This window comes from Electrophorus electricus, chromosome 6 (assembly GCF_013358815.1).
Source record: "Electrophorus electricus isolate fEleEle1 chromosome 6, fEleEle1.pri, whole genome shotgun sequence".
Taxonomy (NCBI): Eukaryota; Metazoa; Chordata; class Actinopteri; order Gymnotiformes; family Gymnotidae; genus Electrophorus; species Electrophorus electricus.
Genome location: NC_049540.1, coordinates 30,592,063 through 30,614,259, shown reverse-complemented (window position 1 = coordinate 30,614,259; position 22,197 = coordinate 30,592,063). Strand labels below are relative to the sequence as shown.

The 22,197-nt window shown below is 40.2% G+C and overlaps 1 protein-coding gene across 2 annotated transcripts; it reads left to right on the top strand.

The window, feature by feature from the left end:
• The first annotated feature begins 10,180 nt into the window (after nucleotides 1-10,180).
• zgc:56585 (uncharacterized protein LOC393297 homolog) lies at nucleotides 10,181-17,769 on the top strand. Of its 2 annotated transcripts, none has more exons than XM_035527706.1 (8): nucleotides 10,181-10,196; nucleotides 10,768-10,874; nucleotides 10,958-11,081; nucleotides 15,069-15,175; nucleotides 15,343-15,439; nucleotides 15,818-15,894; nucleotides 17,106-17,245; nucleotides 17,459-17,769. In XM_035527706.1, exons 2-8 carry the CDS (start codon nucleotides 10,779-10,781, stop codon nucleotides 17,595-17,597), a joined length of 780 nt encoding a protein of 259 aa, XP_035383599.1. In that variant the 5' UTR covers nucleotides 10,181-10,196; nucleotides 10,768-10,778; the 3' UTR covers nucleotides 17,598-17,769. The 2 variants fall into 2 exon arrangements, with proteins under 2 accessions (XP_035383599.1, XP_026852371.1); XM_026996570.2 differs by lacking the exon at nucleotides 10,181-10,196 and adding an exon at nucleotides 10,543-10,654.
• The last annotated feature ends 4,428 nt before the right edge of the window (nucleotides 17,770-22,197 follow it).

Here is a 22,197-nt window from a genome sequence, read left to right as displayed (position 1 = left end):
CACCACGCGATGCACGGGAGCGCGCACGTACACGTAAAGGGGCGTGGGCGCGCACTCTGCGTGCACCAGGAATGGGCTTTTGGTGACGCTGGCTTTGCACGTTCAAATATAAGGAACTGTAGCGAGGCGTCCGCGCGAGTTACTGATCCTGAACTGTAACACGTGTTAGGGCAAGGGAAAGCACGTGCGTCCTTACGTTTCATATGCCTTATTTCGTCCCTTTTTGCTATTATCATGTTTTGAATTATTCCGTTGGCATTATTAGCTTGTTTGCTTGATAGAGATTGCAGACAGTTTGCTGCTATGTTATTGCAGTATATTAAAATTACCTCACAAAAATGACTGTGGCAAATGGTATTATCAGTTGTCAGTTCTTAAAAGAATAATGGGATTAGGTTGAAGGATATCTACAGTATCTTTAATTGAGACCGTACCTATCTGAGGAGGGTTGGCCAGGGCTTGTAAACTAGCCACTTCTCCAAAGCTGTGTATGGAAGTCTCTTTTTTCTATTGAATCCCCTGGATATGTGGTCTTTCCAGTGGTGTAAGTCAAAGTGACACCACCTGTCAAGTTTAGGAGGGTTGGTGAAGTCCCTAGAGATGATCACTTAGTGCCACCACTTTACTTCAGTAAATTATACAACTGAACATTAGACTGCCAAAACTGGACTATCAGCAGCCTTTGACACAGTAAACCACAACATTCTCCTCTCTGTTCTCTCCAGCCTTGGTGTGACTGACTCTGCATGGAAATGGTTTCAGTCCTATCTGAAGAGACAGTCCTATTATGTAACATGGAGAGGATCCACATCCAAACTATGTATTCATTCTCTTGTTGATGTAATATCTTCTCATGGTTTCTACCACTGCTGTGCCGATGACACTCAATTATTTATTTCTTTTCCACCCTCTGACACGCAGGTCTCCAGACGTATCTCAGTATGCTTGACTGACTGCATCATGGATGACAGCCCACCACTTGAAGATCAACCCCAGTAAAACCAAGCTTCTGTACATCCCAGGTACTTCTAACCCTTACCATGACCTCACAGTTTCCTTCGAGAACCTCCTGGTATCACGATCCAAAACTGTCCATAGCCTGGGTATAACTTTAGACAATCAGTTGTCATTCTCAACTTATGTTTCAAATCTAACCTGGTCTTGCAGATTTATCCTTTGTAACATATGTATGATTCGGCCCTTTCTCTCACAGGAAGCTACCCAGGTGCTTGTGCAGTCTCTTATGATCTCAAAGCTAGACCACTGCAACTCGCTACTTGTTGGTCTTCCTCTAAGAGCCATCAGACCTCTACAACTTGTCTAGAATGCAGTGGCAAGACTGGTCTTCTATCTTTTGATGTTCATGAATGTCAGTCCACTGCTGCGCTCCCTTCATTGGCTTCCAGTAGCTGCATGCATCAGATTTAAAACCTTGATGCTTGCCTACAAAGCCAAAAATGGACCAGCCCCTTCATACATGAGGTCAATGGTCAAAGCCCGATCCGTACCTCGAGTACTTAGAACCTCAAGTACGGCTTGGCTTGAAATGCCATGCTTCAAGTCTCTTCGAAGACAAGCATCGAGACTATTCTCTGTCCTGTCTCCTAGATGGTGGAATGAACCTCTGCTTGCTGTCCAGACAGTAGAGTCTCTTGCAGTCTTCAATTGCAGACTGAAGATCCATCTATTTGTGGAATATTTAAATGACCACTGACCTTGCTCCTATACTGACTAACTGAAACTAGTACTTATTGTAAGGTATTATTTATTACACTGATGTTGACTAACAAAGTGATGATCTCATGGCGTGCAGCAATGTATGCCCCATTTTGTTCAAGTTCAAGTTCAAGTTCAAGAGGTTTTATTGTTATTTCAGCTATATACAAGTACACAACAAAAACGAAACAATGTTCCTCCAGGACCATGGTGCAACATAAAAACAACAGTGCAACAGACAACATGCTACACAAGTGCAAACAGTCCAATATTGTGCAAAATGTCATTAAATAAACATTAAATAAACAATAATAAATACAGGACAGGACAAATACAAAATACAAAATGAGTAGACAGTGCAATTATTTAGTACAGTACACAGTACTGGGCATATGTAAAGCGAGTTGTGCATAGCAATCAGTGACATGCTACCCTGAACATAGCAGTCACCGGTAGCAGCCAGAACAGTTCAGGGTACAGTGCTGGTTTAGTACAGTACTCTAGCAGCAAGTAGGATAATGTGCAAGACTGCAACAGGAGTGCATAGTTTATTTGTGTGAGGTTTGACTTCAGCACTAGTCCCGATGCAAAACAATGTGTGAGTGTGTGTATAGATATGTATGTATGTATGCACGTATGTACGTGTGTGTGTTTGTGTGTGTGTGTGTGTGTGTGTGTGTGTGTGACTGTCTATAAGCATGTATAAAAGTGCCCATTTTGGAATCTGAATTGGAATTGGAGTTAGCCAGAGTTCAGGAGTCTAATGGCTTCTGGGAAGAAGCTGTTGCACAGTCTGGAGGTGCGGGACTGGATGCTGCGGTACCTTCTCCCAGATGGCAAAAGGGTGAACAGTTCATGTGAGGGGTGTGTGGGGTCTTTCACAATGTTGCTGGCTTTCCGGATGCAGCGTGTTATGTAGATGTTCGTGATGGAGGGAAGAGAGACCCAAATGATCTTCTCAGCTGTTCTCACTATTCTCTGGAGGGTCTTGTGGTCAAAGGCGGTGCAGTTCCCAAACCAGGTAATGATGCAGCTGCTCAGGATGCTCTCTACAGTACCACTGTAGAAGGTAGTGAGGATGGGTGATGGGAGATGGGCTTCCCTCAGCTTCCGAAGGAAGTAAAGACGTTGCTGGGCTCTCTTGGTGATGGAACTGGTGTTCAGGGTCCAGGTGAGGTTCTCCACTATGTGAACACCAAGGAACTTGATGTTCTTGATGATCTCCACTGAGGAGCCATTGATGGCAAGCAGGGAGTGATCTCGCCTTGCTCTCCTGAAGTCAACAACCATTTCTTTTGTCTTGTCAACATTCAGATACAGGTTGTTGACCTTACACCAGCTCACCAGTTCTCACACCTCCTCTCTGTATGCTGACTCATTGTCTTTGTTGATGAGACCCACCATGGTCGTATCATCAGCAAACTTGATGATGTGATTTGAACTGTGCATTGCTGCACAGTCATGAGTCAGCAGTGTGAACAGCAGAGGGCTGAGTACGCTGCCCTGGGGAGCACCAGTACTCAGTGTGGTGGTGTTGGAAGTGCTGCTCCCAATCCGGACTGACTGAGGTCTACCAGTCAAGAAATCCAGGATCCATTTGCAGAGGGAGGTGTTCAAGCCCAGTAAGCTCAACTTTCCAATCAGATGCTGAGGAACAATGGTGTTGAATGCTGAAATGAAGTCTATGAACAGCATTCTTACGTAGGTGCCCTTTTTATCCAGATGTGTGAGTGCCAGATGAAGTGTGGTAGAGATGGCATCATCTGTAGAGCGGTTGGAGTGGTACACGAACTGCAGAGAAGGGGGTCCAGAGAAGGGGGAAGCTGGGTCTTGATGTGTCTCATGACGAGTCTCTCGAAGCACTTCATGATGATGGATATAAGTGCAATGCGACAGTAGTCGTTGAGACACGACACCGTGGGCTTCTTAGGCACGGGGATGATGGTGGTGGTCTTGAAGCATGTTGGGACCATGGCGCAGCTCAGAGAGATATTGAAGATGTATGTCAGGACATCTGCAAGCTGGTCAGCACATTCTCTGAGCACACGACCTGGGATGTTGTCTGGTCCAGCAGCTTTCCGTGGGTTAACTCCACGCAGAGTACGCCTCACATCAGCCGCCGTCAGGCACAGCACCTGGTCATTTTGCGGAGGGATGGACTTTTCTGCTGCAACGTTGTTCTGCGCTTCAAACCGTGCATAGAAGTCATTCAGTGCATCTGGGAGGATGGCATCACTGTCACAGGAAGGTGATGTTTTCTTGTAGTTAGTAATGGCCTGAATGCCCTCCCACATGCGCCGTGTGTCACCAGTGTCTTTGAAGTGTCCATGGATCCTCTGTGCGTGTGCACGCTTTGCTTCCCTGATCGCACGTGACAGTTTGGCTCTTGTTTTCCTGAGAGCCTCTCTGTCACCTGTTCTGAAGGCTGAGTCACGGGTCCTCAGTAGCATGCGCACCTCAGCAGTCATCCATGGCTTTGGTTGGGGTGTGTGGTGATGGTCTTGGAGACAGTAACATCATCAATGCACTTGCTGATGTATCCAGTCACTGATGCTGTATACTCTTCCAGGTTAACAGTGCCACCGTTGGTAGCAGCCTCCTTGAACGTGATCCAAGTCGTCTGCTCAAAGCAGTCCTGAAGAGCAGAGATGGCTCCTGCTGGCCAGGTTCTCACCTGCTTCAGAAGCGGTTTCGAGCATCTGACAATCGGTCTATATGCAGTAATCAACATTACAGACATTGTGATCAGAGTATCCAAGGTGGGGGCGGGGCTCCGCCCGGTATGCACCGGAAATGTTTGTGTAAACGAGATCCAGCGCATTCGCTCCTCTCGTTGGAAGGACAACAAGGGAACAAGCAACATGGTCATGGGCACCCAAGGCTAGTCTTCATCTATCCAAATACAGGGTACTGAGTTACCCACTCCACACTACAGGGTGCTGAGTTACCCACTCCACACTACAGGGTGCTGAGTTACCCACTCCACACTACAGGGTACTGAGTTACCCACTCCACACTACAGGGTACTGAGTTACCCACTCCACACTACAGGGTACTGAGTTACCCAACCCATACTACAGGGTAGTGAGTCACCCACCGCACACTACAGGGTACTGAGTTACCCACTCCACACTACAGGGTACTGAGTTACCCACTCCACATTACAGGGCACTGAGTTACCCACTCCACATTACAGGGCACTGAGTTACCCACTCCACACTACAGGGCACTGAGTTACCCACTCCACACTACAGGGCACCGAGTTACCCACTCCACACTACAGGGCACCGAGTTACCCACTCCACACTACAGGGTACCGAGTTACCCACTCCACACTACAGGGTAGTGAGTTACCCACTCCACACTACAGGGTAGTGAGTCACCCAACCCATACTACAGGGTACTGAGTTACCCACTCCACATTACAGGGCACTGAGTTACCCACTCCACACTACAGGGCACTGAGTTACCCACTCCACACTACAGGGCACCGAGTTACCCACTCCACACTACAGGGCACCGAGTTACCCACTCCACACTACAGGGCACCGAGTTACCCACTCCACACTACAGGGTACCGAGTTACCCACTCCACACTACAGGGTAGTGAGTTACCCACTCCACACTACAGGGTAGTGAGTTACCCACTCCACACTACAGGGTAGTGAGTTACCCACTCCACACTACAGGGTACCGAGTTACCCACTCCACACTACAGGGTAGTGAGTTACCCAACCCATACTACAGGGTAGTGAGTCACCCACCGCACACTACAGGGTACTGTACACACTCCACACTTATTTGAAGAGCCATCTTGTCCCACCTCATGTTTAGGTGGTGTCCCTTGTGTTGAAGCAAATCGTGAAATCTATGATGATCTTAGAGCCCTTGAAGCACCAATGGTGATAGAAACAGAGTGATATATATCATCAAAGTGGTTTAAGTGTAGAACTTAACAGTGTGCATGTGTTTAGATATTATCAAGCCACTGATCATGTCTCAGCCTTTGTATTTGAAAACGTTACTCTTCACTGGGATTAGTCTTGATGCTGTATATCATGTTGATAGTGATGTGTTTTTTAGTCCAGTCAAACCTAGCTGTGCTGGATGTGCTGTATTTTCTTCAGTAGCTTGTTTAGATAGTGATAGATATGCATGCACTTCCCTAAATATATTACATAGACACTAATCAAGAAATGACAATATTAAGTGAAGACTGGATGTTCTTCTTCCAGAGATCTCTATTTCTTCCATTCTCTTTCATCACTCATACACAGATAAACACACTCCTGCTCTGGGCCTCCTGTGTTGTGGAGGAGTACACAACTGATTCCCCACACCACACACACATACATAAATACACACACACTGCAGAATGCTATTGTTTGAAGCCAGTGGCATCAGTGACATGTAAAGCTTTCATTGTCTAAGCCATTGGTTCCCTTTAGTAACGTATTCACTGGTTCAATGGCTGCAGTCAGCAGCTGGTCAGCAGAACACATCTGAAAGGTTTAAAATGAATTACTCAGTAAGCAATGGATGGTTCAGTGAAAGCACGGTGGACCTGTTCAAGGAAACAGCAGAGCATGTGTTACACAGGGACGGTAATGTGTCACCCAGAGTCATGGAACGAGAGCTTTTAATAAAATACAATATCTTCAACTCTGCGATTTAATAATATCAGAGCACCAACACAGCCATTTATTTTTATAGACATGAAGTGCAGGGGGTAGGGGCAGAGGTCAGGGGCAAAGAAAGGGGCCAAACGGGTGGTTCTCCTGCTTCAGTTAGAGCTTCAAAATGTTAAACATCTGATGTATAGCTAGACAGCTGATGTACAGGTAGACAGCACTGTGAACAAGTGCTGAAATCAATGCTAAAAAGTCAGGTAACTGAAAAAGAATGGGTATATTCATGAAGGGTGGTTATATTTCAACAATAGTTCCTTATGTTATTATTCCCCCATGTTTATATATATATATATATATATATATATATATATATATATATATATATATACACACACACACACACACACACACACACACACACACACACACACACACACACACACACACACACACACATACATACATACACACACAGTACTGTGCAAAAGTTTTAGGCAGGTGTGAAAAAATGTTGTAAACTAAGAATCCTTTCAAACATACAAATAATAATTGTTTATTTATGCAAAGTGAAAAAAACAAAAGAAACAAACAAAAGAAAAATCTAAATCAAATCAATATTTGGTGTTACTACCCTTTGCTTTCAAACCAGCATCAATTCTTATAGGTACACTTGCACAAAGTCAGGGATTTTGGAGGATTATAGTCAGGTGTATGATCAACCAATTATACCAAACAGGTGCTAATGATCATCAATTTCACATGTAGGTTGAAACACAGTGATTAACTGAAAAATAAACAGCTGTTTAGGAGGCTTAAAACTGGGTGAGGAACAGCCAAACTCTGCTACCAAGGTGAGGTTGTAGAAGACAGTTTCATGTCACAGTTCATGCACCATGGCAAGACTCAGCACAGCAACAAGACACAAGGTAGTTATACTGCATCAGCAAGGGCTCTCCCAGACAAAGATTTCAAAGCAGACTGGGGTTTCAAGATGTACTGTTCAAGCTCTTTTGAAGAAGCACAAAGAAACAGGCAACGTTGAGGATGGTAGAACGCAGTGGTCAGCCAAGGAAGCTTAATGCAGCAGATGAAAAACACATCAAGCTTATTTCCCTTTGAAATCATAAGATGTCCAGCAGTGCCATCAGCTCAGAACTGGTGGAAACCAGTGGGACCTAGTTACACCCATGTACTGTCTGGAGAAGTCTGGCCAGAAGTGGTCTTCATTGAAGAGCTGCAGCCAAAAAGCCATACTTCCGTCATGGAAACAAGGTCAAGCGACTCAACTATGCACAAAAACATAGGATCTGGGGTGCAGAAAAATGGCAGCAGGTGCTCTGGAATGATGAGTCAAATTTTGAAATATTTGGCTGTAGCAGAAGGCGGTTTGTTCACCAAAGGGCTGGAGAGTGGTACAATAATGAGTGTCTGCAGGCAACAATGAAGCAAGGTGAAGATTCCTTGCAAGGCTGCATTTCTCCAAATGGAGTTGGAGATTTGGTCAGGATTAATGGTGTCCTCAATGCTGAGAAATACAGGCAGATACTTATCCATCATGCAATACCATCAGAGAGGCATATCATTGGCCCCAAATTTATTCTGCAGCAAGACAATGACCCTAAACACACACCCAATGTCATTAAGAACTATCTTCAGCGTAAAGAAGAACAAGAAGTCCTTGAAGTGATGGTATGGCCCCCACTGAGCCCTGATCTTAACATCATCGAGTCTCTCTGGGATTACATGAAGAGACAGAAGGATTTGAGGAAACCTACATCCACAGAAGATCTGTGGTTAGTTCTCCAAGATGTTTGGAACAACCTACCAGCCGAGTTCCTTCAAAAACTGTGCAAGTGTACCTAGAAGAATAGATTCTGTTTTGAAGGCAAAGCGTGGTCACACCAAATAATGATTTGATTTAGATTTCTCTTCTGTTCACTGCATTTCGTTAATTGATGAAAATAAACTATTAACACTTCCATTTTTGAAAGGATTCCTAGTTTACAGCATTTTTTCACACCTGCCTAAAACTTTTACACAGTACTGTGTGTGTGTGTGTGTGTGTGTGTGTGTGTGTGTGTGTGTATACATTTTTATATATATATAGATATAGATATATATATATATATATATATATATATATATATAGATATATATAGATATAGATATATATAGATATAGATATATATAGATATAGATATATATAGATATAGATATATATAGATATATATATAGATATAGATATATATAGATATAGATATAGATATATAGATATATATATAGATATATATATATATAGATATATATATAGATATATATATATATAGATATATATAGATATATATATATAGATATATATATAGATATATATATATATAGATATATATATAGATATATAGATATATATATAGATATATATATATATAGATATATATATATATATATAGATATATATATATATAGATATATATATATATAGATATATATAGATATATATAGATATATATATATATAGATATATATAGATATAGATATATATAGATATATATATATATAGATATATATAGATATAGATATATATAGATATAGATAGATATATATATATATATATATATATATATATATATATATATATATATATATATATAGATAGATATATATAGATATAGTATCCCAAAGCTTGTACGTTACATGACCACTAATAAACTTGTTTTGTCTTGCTGCATAGCACCTAAGGGATGTTGACTTCACAGTACGAAACCACATTCATAACATGTTAACACGCTTAGCACTTTGAATAATAGCTACTGATGACTGCAATATAATGGCAAAATAATGTAAACTAATTTTACATGAGTTAGTTACTCAAGTACCCCTACATGTTGAACCCATGTAAAAGATTTAAACCTTAGAATTTAACTTATCTAGTATTTCTGCACCTGAAGCAAGTGAGATATCACCTTTTAGGTTTCACCTTTTTTAGTGATGAGTTCACCATGATAATCCATAGTTTTCTGTAGTCTGTAAATAAAACAAAAAAATATATAAGTGATATAGTACTGACATTGCATTAAATGTAGTCTTATACCTATTATTGTATTATTAAAATACTCACAGTGAAAAGAAGTTTAAAGAAGTGGATTTCAACAGTGGCAGAGTACAGTGTCCCCAGGTGCTTTAGTACACCTTACATGACCTGCCATACCACCAAGCAGGACAGATCAGTGTGTTCCTGATCAAATAAGTATTTTTCTAAGTGGCCACTTACACTGAGCTGACATTTATTAGAAACACAAATAAGTTCAACTGTTAGTCTGCCCACAATTTTAGCCATTCTCTAGTCCTTCATCATTGATCAGTTTGACCACAGGACCAGTGTTGGATGCTTACGAATGAGTGGAAGATTACTCTCATTACAATAGTGATACACAAGGAAAAAAAACAACACTGCTGTTCCTGGTGAACTTTTATTAGTTCAACTCAAACTATGCTTACCAACAGATGCCTACAGTCTGTAACTGTACATCTGTTGCACCTGATCAAATTTCAGGTGTTGGTGCACTGTATGTTTTTAATAAAGTGGGTGGTGAGTACAAGTGTAAGTGATGGAAACACTTACAGATTCTTCCAGGTAACAATGACAGTAGTTAAATAATAACCAACATGCTAGTACTTCCATACTTTGTGTTCTGTTTACTGTAGTACTTCACATCAGCACCCACTAAAGCGCACTAAAGTGCGCCACCCAGTGCTCATCCACAGTAAATGACTTTTTTTTTGGACGTGGTAAACTATTTCTAAGCCTTCCAGAGCCCTGGAGGAAGGATGGCGGGGGTACTGATCATCAACGTAAGTGTTAGCTGGTTCTGAATAAGCTGACATCCTAATAACTACATGTAAATGATTCATTCACTCATACTGTCAGTAGATTACCTTCACACTGTAGTCTGTAACGAACACAGCCATTTACTTTGTGTAACTGATGAGAAAGGAAGCACTAAAATAAAACTTATAAACCTAACAGTTTATAACTAACAATATAGGTTACTACTTGTCTAGATGCCGTGGCCAGATACTTGTTACTTTAACATTAGGATGCACAGCCACTACTATTGATCAAAACCACTCCCTCAAACACAGCAGACCGTAAGCTTCGTTTGAAGTAAAGGATAACGTTATGTGGGTGGTAAAAGATAGAGATGAAAATTCTTCACAGGTTATAGCTGTCAAGCTGAACTCCTCCCTGTTGAGCCTAACTGTGTTAGTCTAGTGAATACAGGAAGGCACTTCCCTTCGGCTAAAGACTGGTAGGCGTTATAGTGCGAGTGATAGAGAACATTAAGTGTTTCATCGCTAATAGAAAATTGTGTTTTTATCAAAACTAGGTTATAGTCTGCTGCTGCATATCTTTTCTTTTTAGGATCTTTGTATATGATGATCTTAAACGACAAAGTAGCCGTGGTGACTGGTGCGTCCCAAGGGTTGGGGAGAGGATTTGCAGAGATCCTTTTGGAAAACGGAGCGAAGGTATCCAAGGTCGCAACTTTTTAATGCTTCTTAAAGCCCAGATGCATTCCAACGTGTACCTCTCAAATATACTCTTTATATAGGTAGCCTTGCTGGACCTAAATGAAACACTGGGTAGAGAGGTGCAGGCCCACTTTAATGAGATTTATGGATCGGACAGGACCCAGTTTTATCCTTGCGATGTCGCCTCAGACGAACTGTTTAAAGGTAAGTTGATCTTTTACGTTTAATAAGGGAAGAGGATTGTATTTTGCTTCCGTGTCAGAAAAAAGATCAATCTTTATAGTTTTAGTTGACGAGAAAGAATGGACGTTGTCTAAGTGTTAGGTTGTGTATCTTGTAGTAAATATACGGAAGAGAATTGTATATACGTGACGATCATTGACCTTTTAAAATTATAAAACGTCGTTAACACTTCGTCAGATCTCGTCCACGCCCATTATTATGGAAATCACAAGACTTCTGCGGCTTCTTCTTGATTCGAAGCTTTGAGGCATTGACAGTTGACGGTTTCCTGTAACCTCCTGACAGTTACACATCTGACTACACATAATCTCTTGGGGGGTACCTTGCCAATTTTGCCATACTACAGATCACTTACCATCTGTTCTACTCCCCATTTGTTAATTATATAAACTGAAATTCTGCAAAAGTTCATTCCTGTGTTAGAATACAAGCTTCTGTGTTTTGGCACCAAAGAGTTTTAGTGTTGCAATCCAGGCAATCCTCCCAGTTTCGGGCTTCCCACGTAATCAGTAATGTGGTATTTTTGCCATTTTACACAAGCTTCGACAACATATTGAAACAATTTGCTTCACAGGAGTGAAATAAGATTTGGAGTTTTGGTATGATGTGACAATCACTAAACTAAATTTACTGTAATATGCCATGATATATGTATTTATTTATATTCTTAAATAGATGTGTTCATTCATCACACACTATTTAAAAACATTTTTCTATTGAGCTGTGTCACGCAGCCTGAGTAGAATAGGTTCGTATTTCACTACTTTACCAACAAACCTCCTGCTCAATTCAACTGTGTCTTGCTTTTCCTAATATTTCTTCCTATTCAAGTTTGCTTTTGTTCAGTTTGACTTTGCAAAGTCTTGGTTGCTTGCCGTACGTTTCTCAGCCTTTATTGTTGTTTGTTACCCTGGTTATAATCTTTACTGCCTGCTGTCTGGATATACTGGATATACTGAATATACTGTATTTTTTGCCTCTCATGTGTTTGCTGGATTGATACTTTTGCCTGTTCTTTGACTGCCTTTGGATTGCCCCTGTTTATTATTAAAATCTGTTTTAATGCATTTGACTACATCTCTGCTCATCAAGTCTGACAAATTGTTACTTGGGGGAAGCTTTGGCTATAGTGTCTCACAAGTTGGAGCAGAACTTCAGGAATGTAACTGGCTCAAGCAGTGGAAGTCATGTAATTGGTATTTGCAAAACAGCTTCCTGAGATCCTACACAACAAAATACCCAGTTGTTGACTTAAAATATATCATTACCCAAACCCAGTTTTATTTAAGTCCAGCAGGTGTGTGGATTGTGGACTTTGCACATGCAGGATTTGGCAAATGCTCTTAGCTAGAGTGACTTACATATTATTATGATTTACATATTATATTTCCAGGATTCCCAGGATTTCTGTTTTTATGGACCAAAAATCTTAAAAACTTACTAATCAATATTCCTCATCCATCATCTGCTACTATCTTTAAAATGCTGCTGCAAACATTTTTATTTATCTTAGCATTTTAGTTACTGTTTAATTCTGTTCTGGTTATTTTAAATCTTATGCATTCTATTGTTCTTATTTCATTAGCATTCTGATTATATTCTATTTTTTTTTCATATATCTATTTTTTTTATATTACTATTTTAGACACAAGTTGTTTTTCTGCTTTCTATTTACAACTGTTTATTTTATTATTTTTTGTTCAATTTTATTTTTTTCATATTTTTATTATAGTTAATATTATAATTAATAATAATTTAGTATAATGAATCATTATAATAATAATTTTACAGGATTTTGGTTAATTTTATTATGAAATAAAAATAAAATTTGAGCTTCACTTTTATGTACGAAAGATGCTATATAAATAAAGTTATTATTAATATTGTTTGTGTTCCTTGGGAACTGAACCCATGAACTTGGTGTTGTGTGCCTCATGCACAGTGGAAGAATGCACCAGCAGTCATCTGTTCATCTTTCTAAAAGACTACAAAGTAATGCTTCTTTTCTCAGTCATAGTGGTGGGTGTAAGCCAAGCTGCAATTTTGTAACTGGAGGCAATTTATTAAATAAGGTATAGTTTGCTAATGTATTTGATGATTGTACAAACCAGTTGTACAAACCAGGACACATTCCAGCACACAGGGGAAAAAAATCACAAATATGCAAATTCAGAGATATTTGAAGTATTATTTTTTACTTGAAATATACCTTAAATTATACTTTAACTAGGCTTGAGGTTAATGAATATGCTCACTACACTAAAAAAATAAAATCTGTTAAAAAATTAGTTTCCCTTAAATCAAAGGACAAATCCTTCAATCATTAAACAGAATTTTCCATTAAAGAACAGTAACAGGCACCTACCATCACTAACTATATATGCCACATACACATACACATACACCAGAACTCTAATGCATGGAATCACAACTATAGACAAAACACAGAAGTACAACATGAGTGAAACCCAGTGTATGACCACAAAACCAAACAAACTGTCTGCTAAGAAAACTCACACAAAGCTGGGGTGAGCTTGGGCAAGCTTCCTCTTCTTGCAGCAGTAGACTACATAGATATATATAGACCACAGCAATCAATCAAGGAAAGGGCCAGAGCCAGTAACAAGGTTAGACTCAAATCCAAAACTGGATCACAGCAAGAGACGCGCACTGTAGCAGCCCGGGAGCATAATACAACTTTAAAACATCGACAGATAATGACATACAGTTGATTTAGAACAGCTAAGATACTTAAGTTACTAAGTTAATAAGTTACTAACCCTAACACTAGCTAGCTAAGTTACTTTGCTAGCTAGCTTACCATTATGCTGATCCAGATGTTTGTTTGTTTTTTATCATAAGCAAACTGCACAATCGACTGACAAAATGTATCATTTAAACTTAAAGTATAAAGCCAGTGTGTGAACCCTGGTGAGAGACATGGGTGTGACCCTGGATGATGAAGGCTTGGAGAGTGATGAACCCATGAAAGGGGTGAAGCGCAGGTGAGCAATGTGGTGGCAGCGACCATCACACTCTGAAGGAGAGAGAACTACACAACCCTCACCAGGGTTCACACACTGGGCTTTATACCATCCCCCTAATGACAGGGGCAGCTTCCTTAACCATGAGGAAGCCTCAGTTCACATGGCCTCTGCAGTCCCATCCCACTTCTGACACAATGTGACAAAGGCTGAAGGAAACCACCACACCTGCGTCTCAAACCCAGATCCAACAGGTGGTAAACATGTGCCCTGACCACCATTGTAATCTATTGTAATTTAGAAAGAAAAACTTGTGTGAATGACATTATGTGCAAAGGCAATACTTCTACATGTGCTAAATGATCTCAATGGCAATGCTGATGTTGGATAGTCTCATCTCTCGTAGTCTCATCACAACACCAGCAGCTGTTAATGATGCTGTACCTGTCCTTCAGTCATGTTCATTTACAGATACAATATCCATTCTCAGAATTCGTTGAGGTTTGGTTCATTACCTCACATGCTAAATGATCCTACTGGCATTAACACCATTTGAAAGAAGCAATTGTTTTGCTGGTTTTATCAAGTTTACAGGTTTCTTCATGGGCAAAACTTTAATAAATCATGTTATATAAACTTTAATCCCAGATATGTTCATGTTTATTTTGTATTTATTTATTTTTTTAACATTGTGTGTATACATTTAACACAAAGAGAAAATGGATCTCATAGTTCTTCTCTTAACAATGCACATCAACAAACTTTCATAAATGACTTGAATATAAATGCTGTTGTTTATAAATGGATTTTTATTCATATTTGTATCAACATCTATTATCCTTTCTTACAGGCTGTTCATTAAATTTGAGTAAAATTTTCTGTCCTCTTTTATGTAATTTTTTTCTTGTGTTTTTTTTTGTCTAAATAGTGCTGTAGAACGATTTCTGTTGTTTTTTAATTACAGATGCGTTCCAGAAGGTCCTCCACAAATTTGGGCGGGTAGATGTTTTCTGCAACAATGCTGGGATCCTCAATGAAAAGGATTGGGAGAAAACAGTGTCCATAAACTTAGTAAGAATTTGCTTTTGTACAGTGTAACTGAATTGTGACTCTGTTTAAAATGTTATAGAGCATATCCAGCGGTTGAATCTAACCAGAATATTGTTCCCAGTGAGTGATGTTTAGTGTGAAGAGCTGTTTGGAGTGAGTATGTGTACCATTGCTGTGGTTGATAACAGAGTGGGGTGGTGAGGGGAACCTATTTGGCTATGGATCACATGAAGAAGCAGAATGGTGGACAGGGAGGAGTCATCATCAATGTTGCATCAATGGCAGGTACGGCAAGCAGGAAGTGAAATAATTCATGCATGATATTGGGGAAGCAGAACATTCTGAAAGCTCAGGTCTAAGTAAACTGAATTAAGGCCAATTAGAAAACCTAAAAACTGGTGATGATCAGTTGTTTTACAGTAATTTTGTGATTCATATATACTGAATTTTGACCAGCCTAAAACATTACTAATACAACATTTATTTTCACTACATTCTTGTATGTGATTTTTCTTTTCTTGTGCTGTAAACCTTCTAGCAGCACTGATAAAATGTAGAGTCACATGAAGAATATTATATTATATTATATTATATTATATTATGAATTGTCCACTGTCTCCTACCCCATGCTCAGTTGTATTTGTGAGTGTGTTACTGTTGCAGGGTTGGGTCCTCTCCCAGGGGCTCCTATCTACACCGCCACAAAGCATGGTGTAGTGGGCTTCAGTCGCGCTCTAGCTGTACGTGCTCTCTCTAGTACCCTCAACCACTTCCTCGTTTAACATATACTGCATGCATTCCAAGGACGCTGTGTGGTCCCCGAGTCTCTGTGCTTGCTTGTCTTCTGTTGTCTAAGTGTAGGTGCTTGAGGTTACTGCTGAGTTTCCTAAAGTGCACACGGTACAACTGGAGTCACACTTACAGCCCCTACTGCAGCAGTATTAGGTCAACACAACGTTGGAAGCATCATCTTTTAAACTGAATTGCAGTGAAATCTGTTATGAATTTTTTATTATGACTTGATTATTCTATGATACATAGTTTTGCTCATAGAATATCATTGGCCCAGTTTCCGAGACACAATCTATTTCATACTTCAACTGTTTTGTGTGTAATGCTGTGATCCAAAGCAATCAGACCTTCTACACTGGAAAAACAGGAGACTATTCAGAGCTTTGTAGGTCACAAACTAAAACATCACTGCATTCCTAGCAAAGACCGACTCTCTTGTGAAATGACTGATAGGATTGATGTGGCAATAAAGCTACAGTACACTCCAGGAGTCCAGCTCAGAGTGGCCTTGAACCACCTCACTGAACCCCTTTCACAACAGCACAAAACTGTTTCAAAGTTAAAGCACAAGAAGTAGTCAAACATTCACAGTGCGTTAAAACTGAATGCCATGCCATTACAGTGAAGTAAAAAAAGAAGTTGTCAATGAGAAACGAGATATTCTGATATATTTCACTTTATATGAGGACTTCTTAAACAGCTAGAAACTATTTTAATGTATAATCTATATATAAGAATACAGAATGTATTCTTTAGTAATGTCGGCTGTTCTCAGTTTTACACTTGATATTTTTGAGTAATTTTAAATGTTTGAGTAAAAGGGGACAAAAGTAAAAGGAAAGGAGAGTGGTTAGAAGTTCTGTTAGCATTCGTGTTTTAAGAGGATGGTTAAAGAGATGATATGGGTAGTGGAACAATTTTCCAAAAAAGTTTTTTTTTTTTTTTAAATCTTCAGGCTTTTGCAGGCCATGCCACTCAAACACACAGCGTTTAAACCAGAAAAACTTTGATGAGAATAACATTGAATTTACTACACACACACACACACACACTCTCTCTCTCTCTCTCTCTCTCTGACTGTCACTTTCTCTCACACACCTAACAAAGTGGAGTGTTGAGCCCCTAGAATAGCTTATAATTTGCTTATGTGTATCCACAGGAAACTTCAAACATTGCTGACTATGGGGTGAGGATCAATGCCCTCTGTCCAGGTTTCGTGCGGACAGCTTTACTCAACTCCTTTCAGACAGATGAGAAAGCTATGTTGGAGTCCATCATGGAAAAAGCCAAATTTCTGGAGTGAGTAAATGAATTATGTGTAGCAAACATTCTCCAATGTCTCCTGACTGCTTTGTAAACTCCTTCATGCAGTGATGATTCACTGCTGTTGATGCCTGATTAGCAAACAAATGTTGTGTGTCCTGCATATTCCTGTGTTTGTGAGAACACCGTATGTAATTCTTTGCTTGTTTTGCATGTGCATGTGATTAAATGCCAGATGTCTCCTAACAGAGTGGAGGACGTGGCTAAGGCGTTCCTACTGCTGGTGAAGGATGAGAGTCTGAATGGAGCTGTGCTCGTAGTGGCCAGTGCTGGCACTGCTTTTATGTCCTTCCCTACAGAGCTGCCGAGAACTCCAGTAACACTGTAGCGCCTGCCCACAGTCACGACCGAGTTTACTGCATCACACTGCAATGTGCAAGAATGAAGCTACGCATGACAAGATTAATGTATTCCTGGTAACTGTCAGTTGATTAAAGATAAAAATTATCAAAATATGTAAGCATGACAGTTTCAATAAATTCGTTAACCATTTTTGCCAATGAAAGAAAAAATGTGTCCCTAATTATTTATCAAATTAATAAAATAAAAATGCAAGAAATCCCTATTATTCATAAAGCTTGGAACCTGTAGAGCACCTGTAGGATCACCTATAGAGTACCTGTAGATCATCTGTAGATCCCCATTAGAGTACCTGTAGAGTACCTGTAGATCACCTGTAGATCACCTTTAGAGTACCTGTAGATCATTTACATTTACATTTATAGCATTTAGCAGATGCTCTTATCCAGAGCGATTTACAAAAGTGCTTTGTCATTTACTCATAGAATATATCCAAGTACAGTACAGTAGGTTAGAATTAAATATACCAATGAACTAGAATACTGTAGAATACAGGGATGAATGCTGATACCTAGAAGTGCAAAATACATAAGGTCTATCTTAAACAATCATAAGTGCTATAAACAATAATTGCTAGAGTTTGTTAAAAAGCATAAATAATGCCCTACAATAAGTACTAAATTAGTCAGTCAATATGGGAGTAGTGTCAGTTGTCCTTTAAATATTCTGCAAATAGATGGGTCTTCAGACTGCAAGGGACTCTGCTGTCCGGACAGCAAGTGGGAGTTCATTCCACCATCTTGGAGCCAGGATAGAAGAGCTTAAGCAAGGTATTTCAAGCCGAGCCGTACTTGAGGTTCGAAGTATTCGAGGTACGGATCGGGCTTTGACCATTGATCTCATGTATGAAGGCGCTGGTCCATTTTTGGCTTTGTAGGCAAGCATCAAGGTTTTAAATCTGATGCGTGCAGCTACAGGGAGCCAATGAAGATGAACCTGTAGCTCAACTGTAGATCACCTGTAGTGTACCTATTCAGACTCTCCAGCATCTTCGTGTACATGTGCATTCACATTTTATTATTATTATACTCTATTATTATACTCTTCACCATCAATATGTATTTTAATAGCCAAAGGTTCATCTAAGTATCCTGACCCACACATGCATAGCTGATTCTGTGAACTGCACAGTAATCTAGGGGAATTTACTCTCCCTGAACAGTTACAGCACACAGTACAGTCAACACAACCAGACAGGTTGGAGTACTGTACTTTGTACTCACGAACTAGTGAACCCTATATAAGTGCCATATTTCCACTGGTCTGAAAGCTAAAATATTATATATTGGATGTGGCTATTCTATGACAGAAGTCGACACAGCATAGAAACAAGGATGTTATTGTTTATTTTGCTAATTTTATTTCCTGCTATGCGAGCATATCAGATGAAAAAGATGTGGTACTTTCAGCATGTCTGTGTGGTGTTGTTTACTGAGACCTGCATAGGAGCCACTTGTTGTACTGCTACATAAACATCGCCCCCATGTGTTAATTTATTGGAACAACAGGTCTTTTCACTGTAAGACTACCTGCAGATGTCTTTTCAGCAGTTTTGTCAGTTACCTGATGAGATTAAATTGGCCAAACATCTTACTGGCAGTTACGTGAATAAACTCCTCCCTTAACTTCTCCCCTAACTTCTCCCTTAACTCCTCTCCTAACACCTCTCTAACTCCTATCTAACACCTTCCCTAACACCTCTTGAACTCCTCCCTTAACTCCTCCCCAACACCTCCCCTAACTCCTCCCACAACTCTTCCCCTAACCCCTCCTGAATTCTTCCCTTAACTCCTCCACTGTGAGTGACTTCTGTAGTACTGTGTCTTGTACAACATTGTTACTGGTATAAGTGCCCCACTTCATCTCAAGACTGGTAGGTGCAATAACAGAAGAAATATATGAAATTGTATAAAATCTGAGATTTTGTTTTCCAATACCTAGGCATATATTTTCTTTTTAGGATCTTTGTATATGATGATGTTAAATGACAAAGTTGCCGTGGTGACTGGCATGTCCCAAGGGTTGGGGGGAGGATTTGTAGAGATCCTTTTGAAAAATGGAGCAAAGGTATACGAAGTCACAACTTTTTAATGCTTCTCAAAGCCCAGATGCATTCCAACGTGTACCTCTCAGATATACTCTCTATGTAGGTAGCCTTGCTGGACCTAAGTGAAACACTGGGCAGACAGGTGCAGGCCCAGTGCATTTAAAATGTTTTGCCTCCAAAGCTGGGGCAGAATATCAGCCATGTCACTCAGCATACCAGTGGACTTTATTAACTGGCATTTGTACAAAGTGTTCTTGTTATTATCAGTGCTACATAACCCACATTTAGTTCAAGTACAGCTGTTCACAACTGAATACTGTAAAAGAATCCATTAATCATTTGGATTTTGCTGTGTAAGGCCCTGATATCAGGACTTCCAATCACATAAATAAATAACAGATTGACTGAGGAGAGTAAATTTGGTTAATTATTGTGGAATTGTGGAGAGCAGGTCTGACTGGTCACATGAATCATGTTTCTGCAGTTACTTGACTCTGTAGAAAGAAAAACTGACTTCCATCTGAACTGTGGTAGACTGGGACCAGATTGAGAGGCACCACTCATGCTGTTATAGTAGCATCACTAATTCACACTGTTATAACAGCATTTATACTGGTATTCAGTCAGAGGTCTGATGGCTCTTAGAGGAAGACTAGCAAGTAGTGAGTTGCAGTAGTCTATCTTAGAGATTACAAGAGACTACACAAGAACCTGAGTAGCTTCCTGTGAGAGAAAGGGTCAAATCCTTTTTATGTTACAAAGGAGAAATCTGCAAGACCAGGTCAGATTTGAAACATGAGTTGAGAATGACAACTGATTGTCCAAAGTTATAACCAGGCTACGAGCAGCTTCAGATGTTGATATCAGGGAGTTCTTGATGCAATGTCAGTCAAGCATGCTGAGATACATCTGGAGACCTGCATGTCGGAGGGTGGAAAAGAAATAAATATTTGGGTGTCATCAGCACAGCTCATCACCAAGGGAATGAGTATACAAAGACTAGAGAAGTGGGCCTAATACTGAGCTCTTGGGGACACCAGTAGAGAGTCTATATGGTTTGGATGTAAATCCTCTCCATGTTACCTGATAGTACCATCCCTCCAGATAGGACTGAAAACATTTCTATGCAGAGCCAGTCACACTAAGGCTGGAGAGAACAGAGAGGAGTATGTTGTGGTTTACAGTGTCAAAGGCTGCAAAAAGGTTCATTAGAATCAAGACAGATGACAGTTTGGCAGCTTTAGCAGCATGAAGTTTCTCTGTCACTGCTTTGAGGGTTGTTTCTCTTGAATGTACCGGTTTGTAGCCTGATTGGGTTTTGGGTGAGGAATAAAAATAAATGATTGTAAACTGTTCGTTCAAGGGTTTTTGAGAGGAAAGACAGAAGTAATGCTGGTCTGTAATTGGTTATGTTGGAGCTGTCAAATGTGGCCTTCTTGAAGATTGGTACCACCCTGGTGGTTTGGAATGCAGTTGTTACATGTCCAGAGGATAAAGAGTTGTTGTTGATGACAGAGATGAAAGGAAGCAGATCTCTTAAGATCTGGAACAAAGTGGAAAGAAAGGGATCCAGCAGACATGTCATCAGATTGCTGAAAGTCAGGAGCTGATGAATTTTGTCTGCGGAGAGAGGAGAAAAAGAAGCCATGGAGTTGGATGTTGGGGAATGAGCACTGGTTGGAAGAGTGGGAAAAGAGGAAAAGGATCAGTGGATTGATGCAACCTTCTCCTCAAAGAAGGTGCTTGTGTGGCTCTGATGCTGATTATTCGAATTTTCCTCTGTAGAAGGATGACTTTGCAGATGTTACTACCAGTGAGAACCTGAAAAGGAGATACTGGTATGAGCTGAAGGGGCAGGTGGGGAGGACTCTGCAGGTCTAGAGGAGAGAGGGCACAAAAGATTAATTGATGAAGAGAATGTAGAAAGGACAGTATTTGTAAATGTAACCAGAGAGAGAAGACAGAAAGTCAGGGTGAGGAAGGGTGGACAAAATAGTAGAAGTAAGGGAAGAGGGAGTGATGGAGTAAAGATTGTGGCAGAAGGAGGAGGAACACTTTGGGGAGGTACAGATGGAAAGAGAAGGAAGGGAGAGAGAGAAGGATAGAAAGTGATGTTCTAAGAGGTGGAGGGGGTGACTGCAATGTCCGATGTTGTGGTGGATGTCAGATGCTGTGGTATACCAGGTCATGTGTTGTATGACTGTCAAAGTAGACCCAGACCATGCTCTGTTCCAACTTCAGGTCAATGCACAGGAAGATCCCCACATGGTAACGTGGTGAATGTTTCCACCAAAAGGCTAATTTCCAAGTCTTTGTTATATGTCCACCCTGTTTCTGCCCTTATTGTGCCTGTTCCAGCTTGACAGACTCTGGAACCAAGGGGAACTTCATTTATGCTAAACTCACTCACCAGCTTGACATTTCCCTAGATAACCTCAGCACATCCATGAAGTTACCCACTTTGGATGGTAGACCAGAAGGAGAGGGAGTTATTTCCTCTCTCATTAAACCTGTGTGGATG

Bases quoted from the DNA above. Each gene is read 5' to 3' on its own strand.
- zgc:56585 (XM_035527706.1), top strand. From the start codon at position 10,779: ATGATGATCTTAAACGACAAAGTAGCCGTGGTGACTGGTGCGTCCCAA. The intron at 11,082-15,068 runs GTAAGTTGATCT...TTTTAATTACAG, and splicing joins CTCAGACGAACTGTTTAAAG to ATGCGTTCCAGAAGGTCCTC. The intron at 17,246-17,458 runs GTGAGTAAATGA...GTCTCCTAACAG, and splicing joins GAAAAAGCCAAATTTCTGGA to AGTGGAGGACGTGGCTAAGG.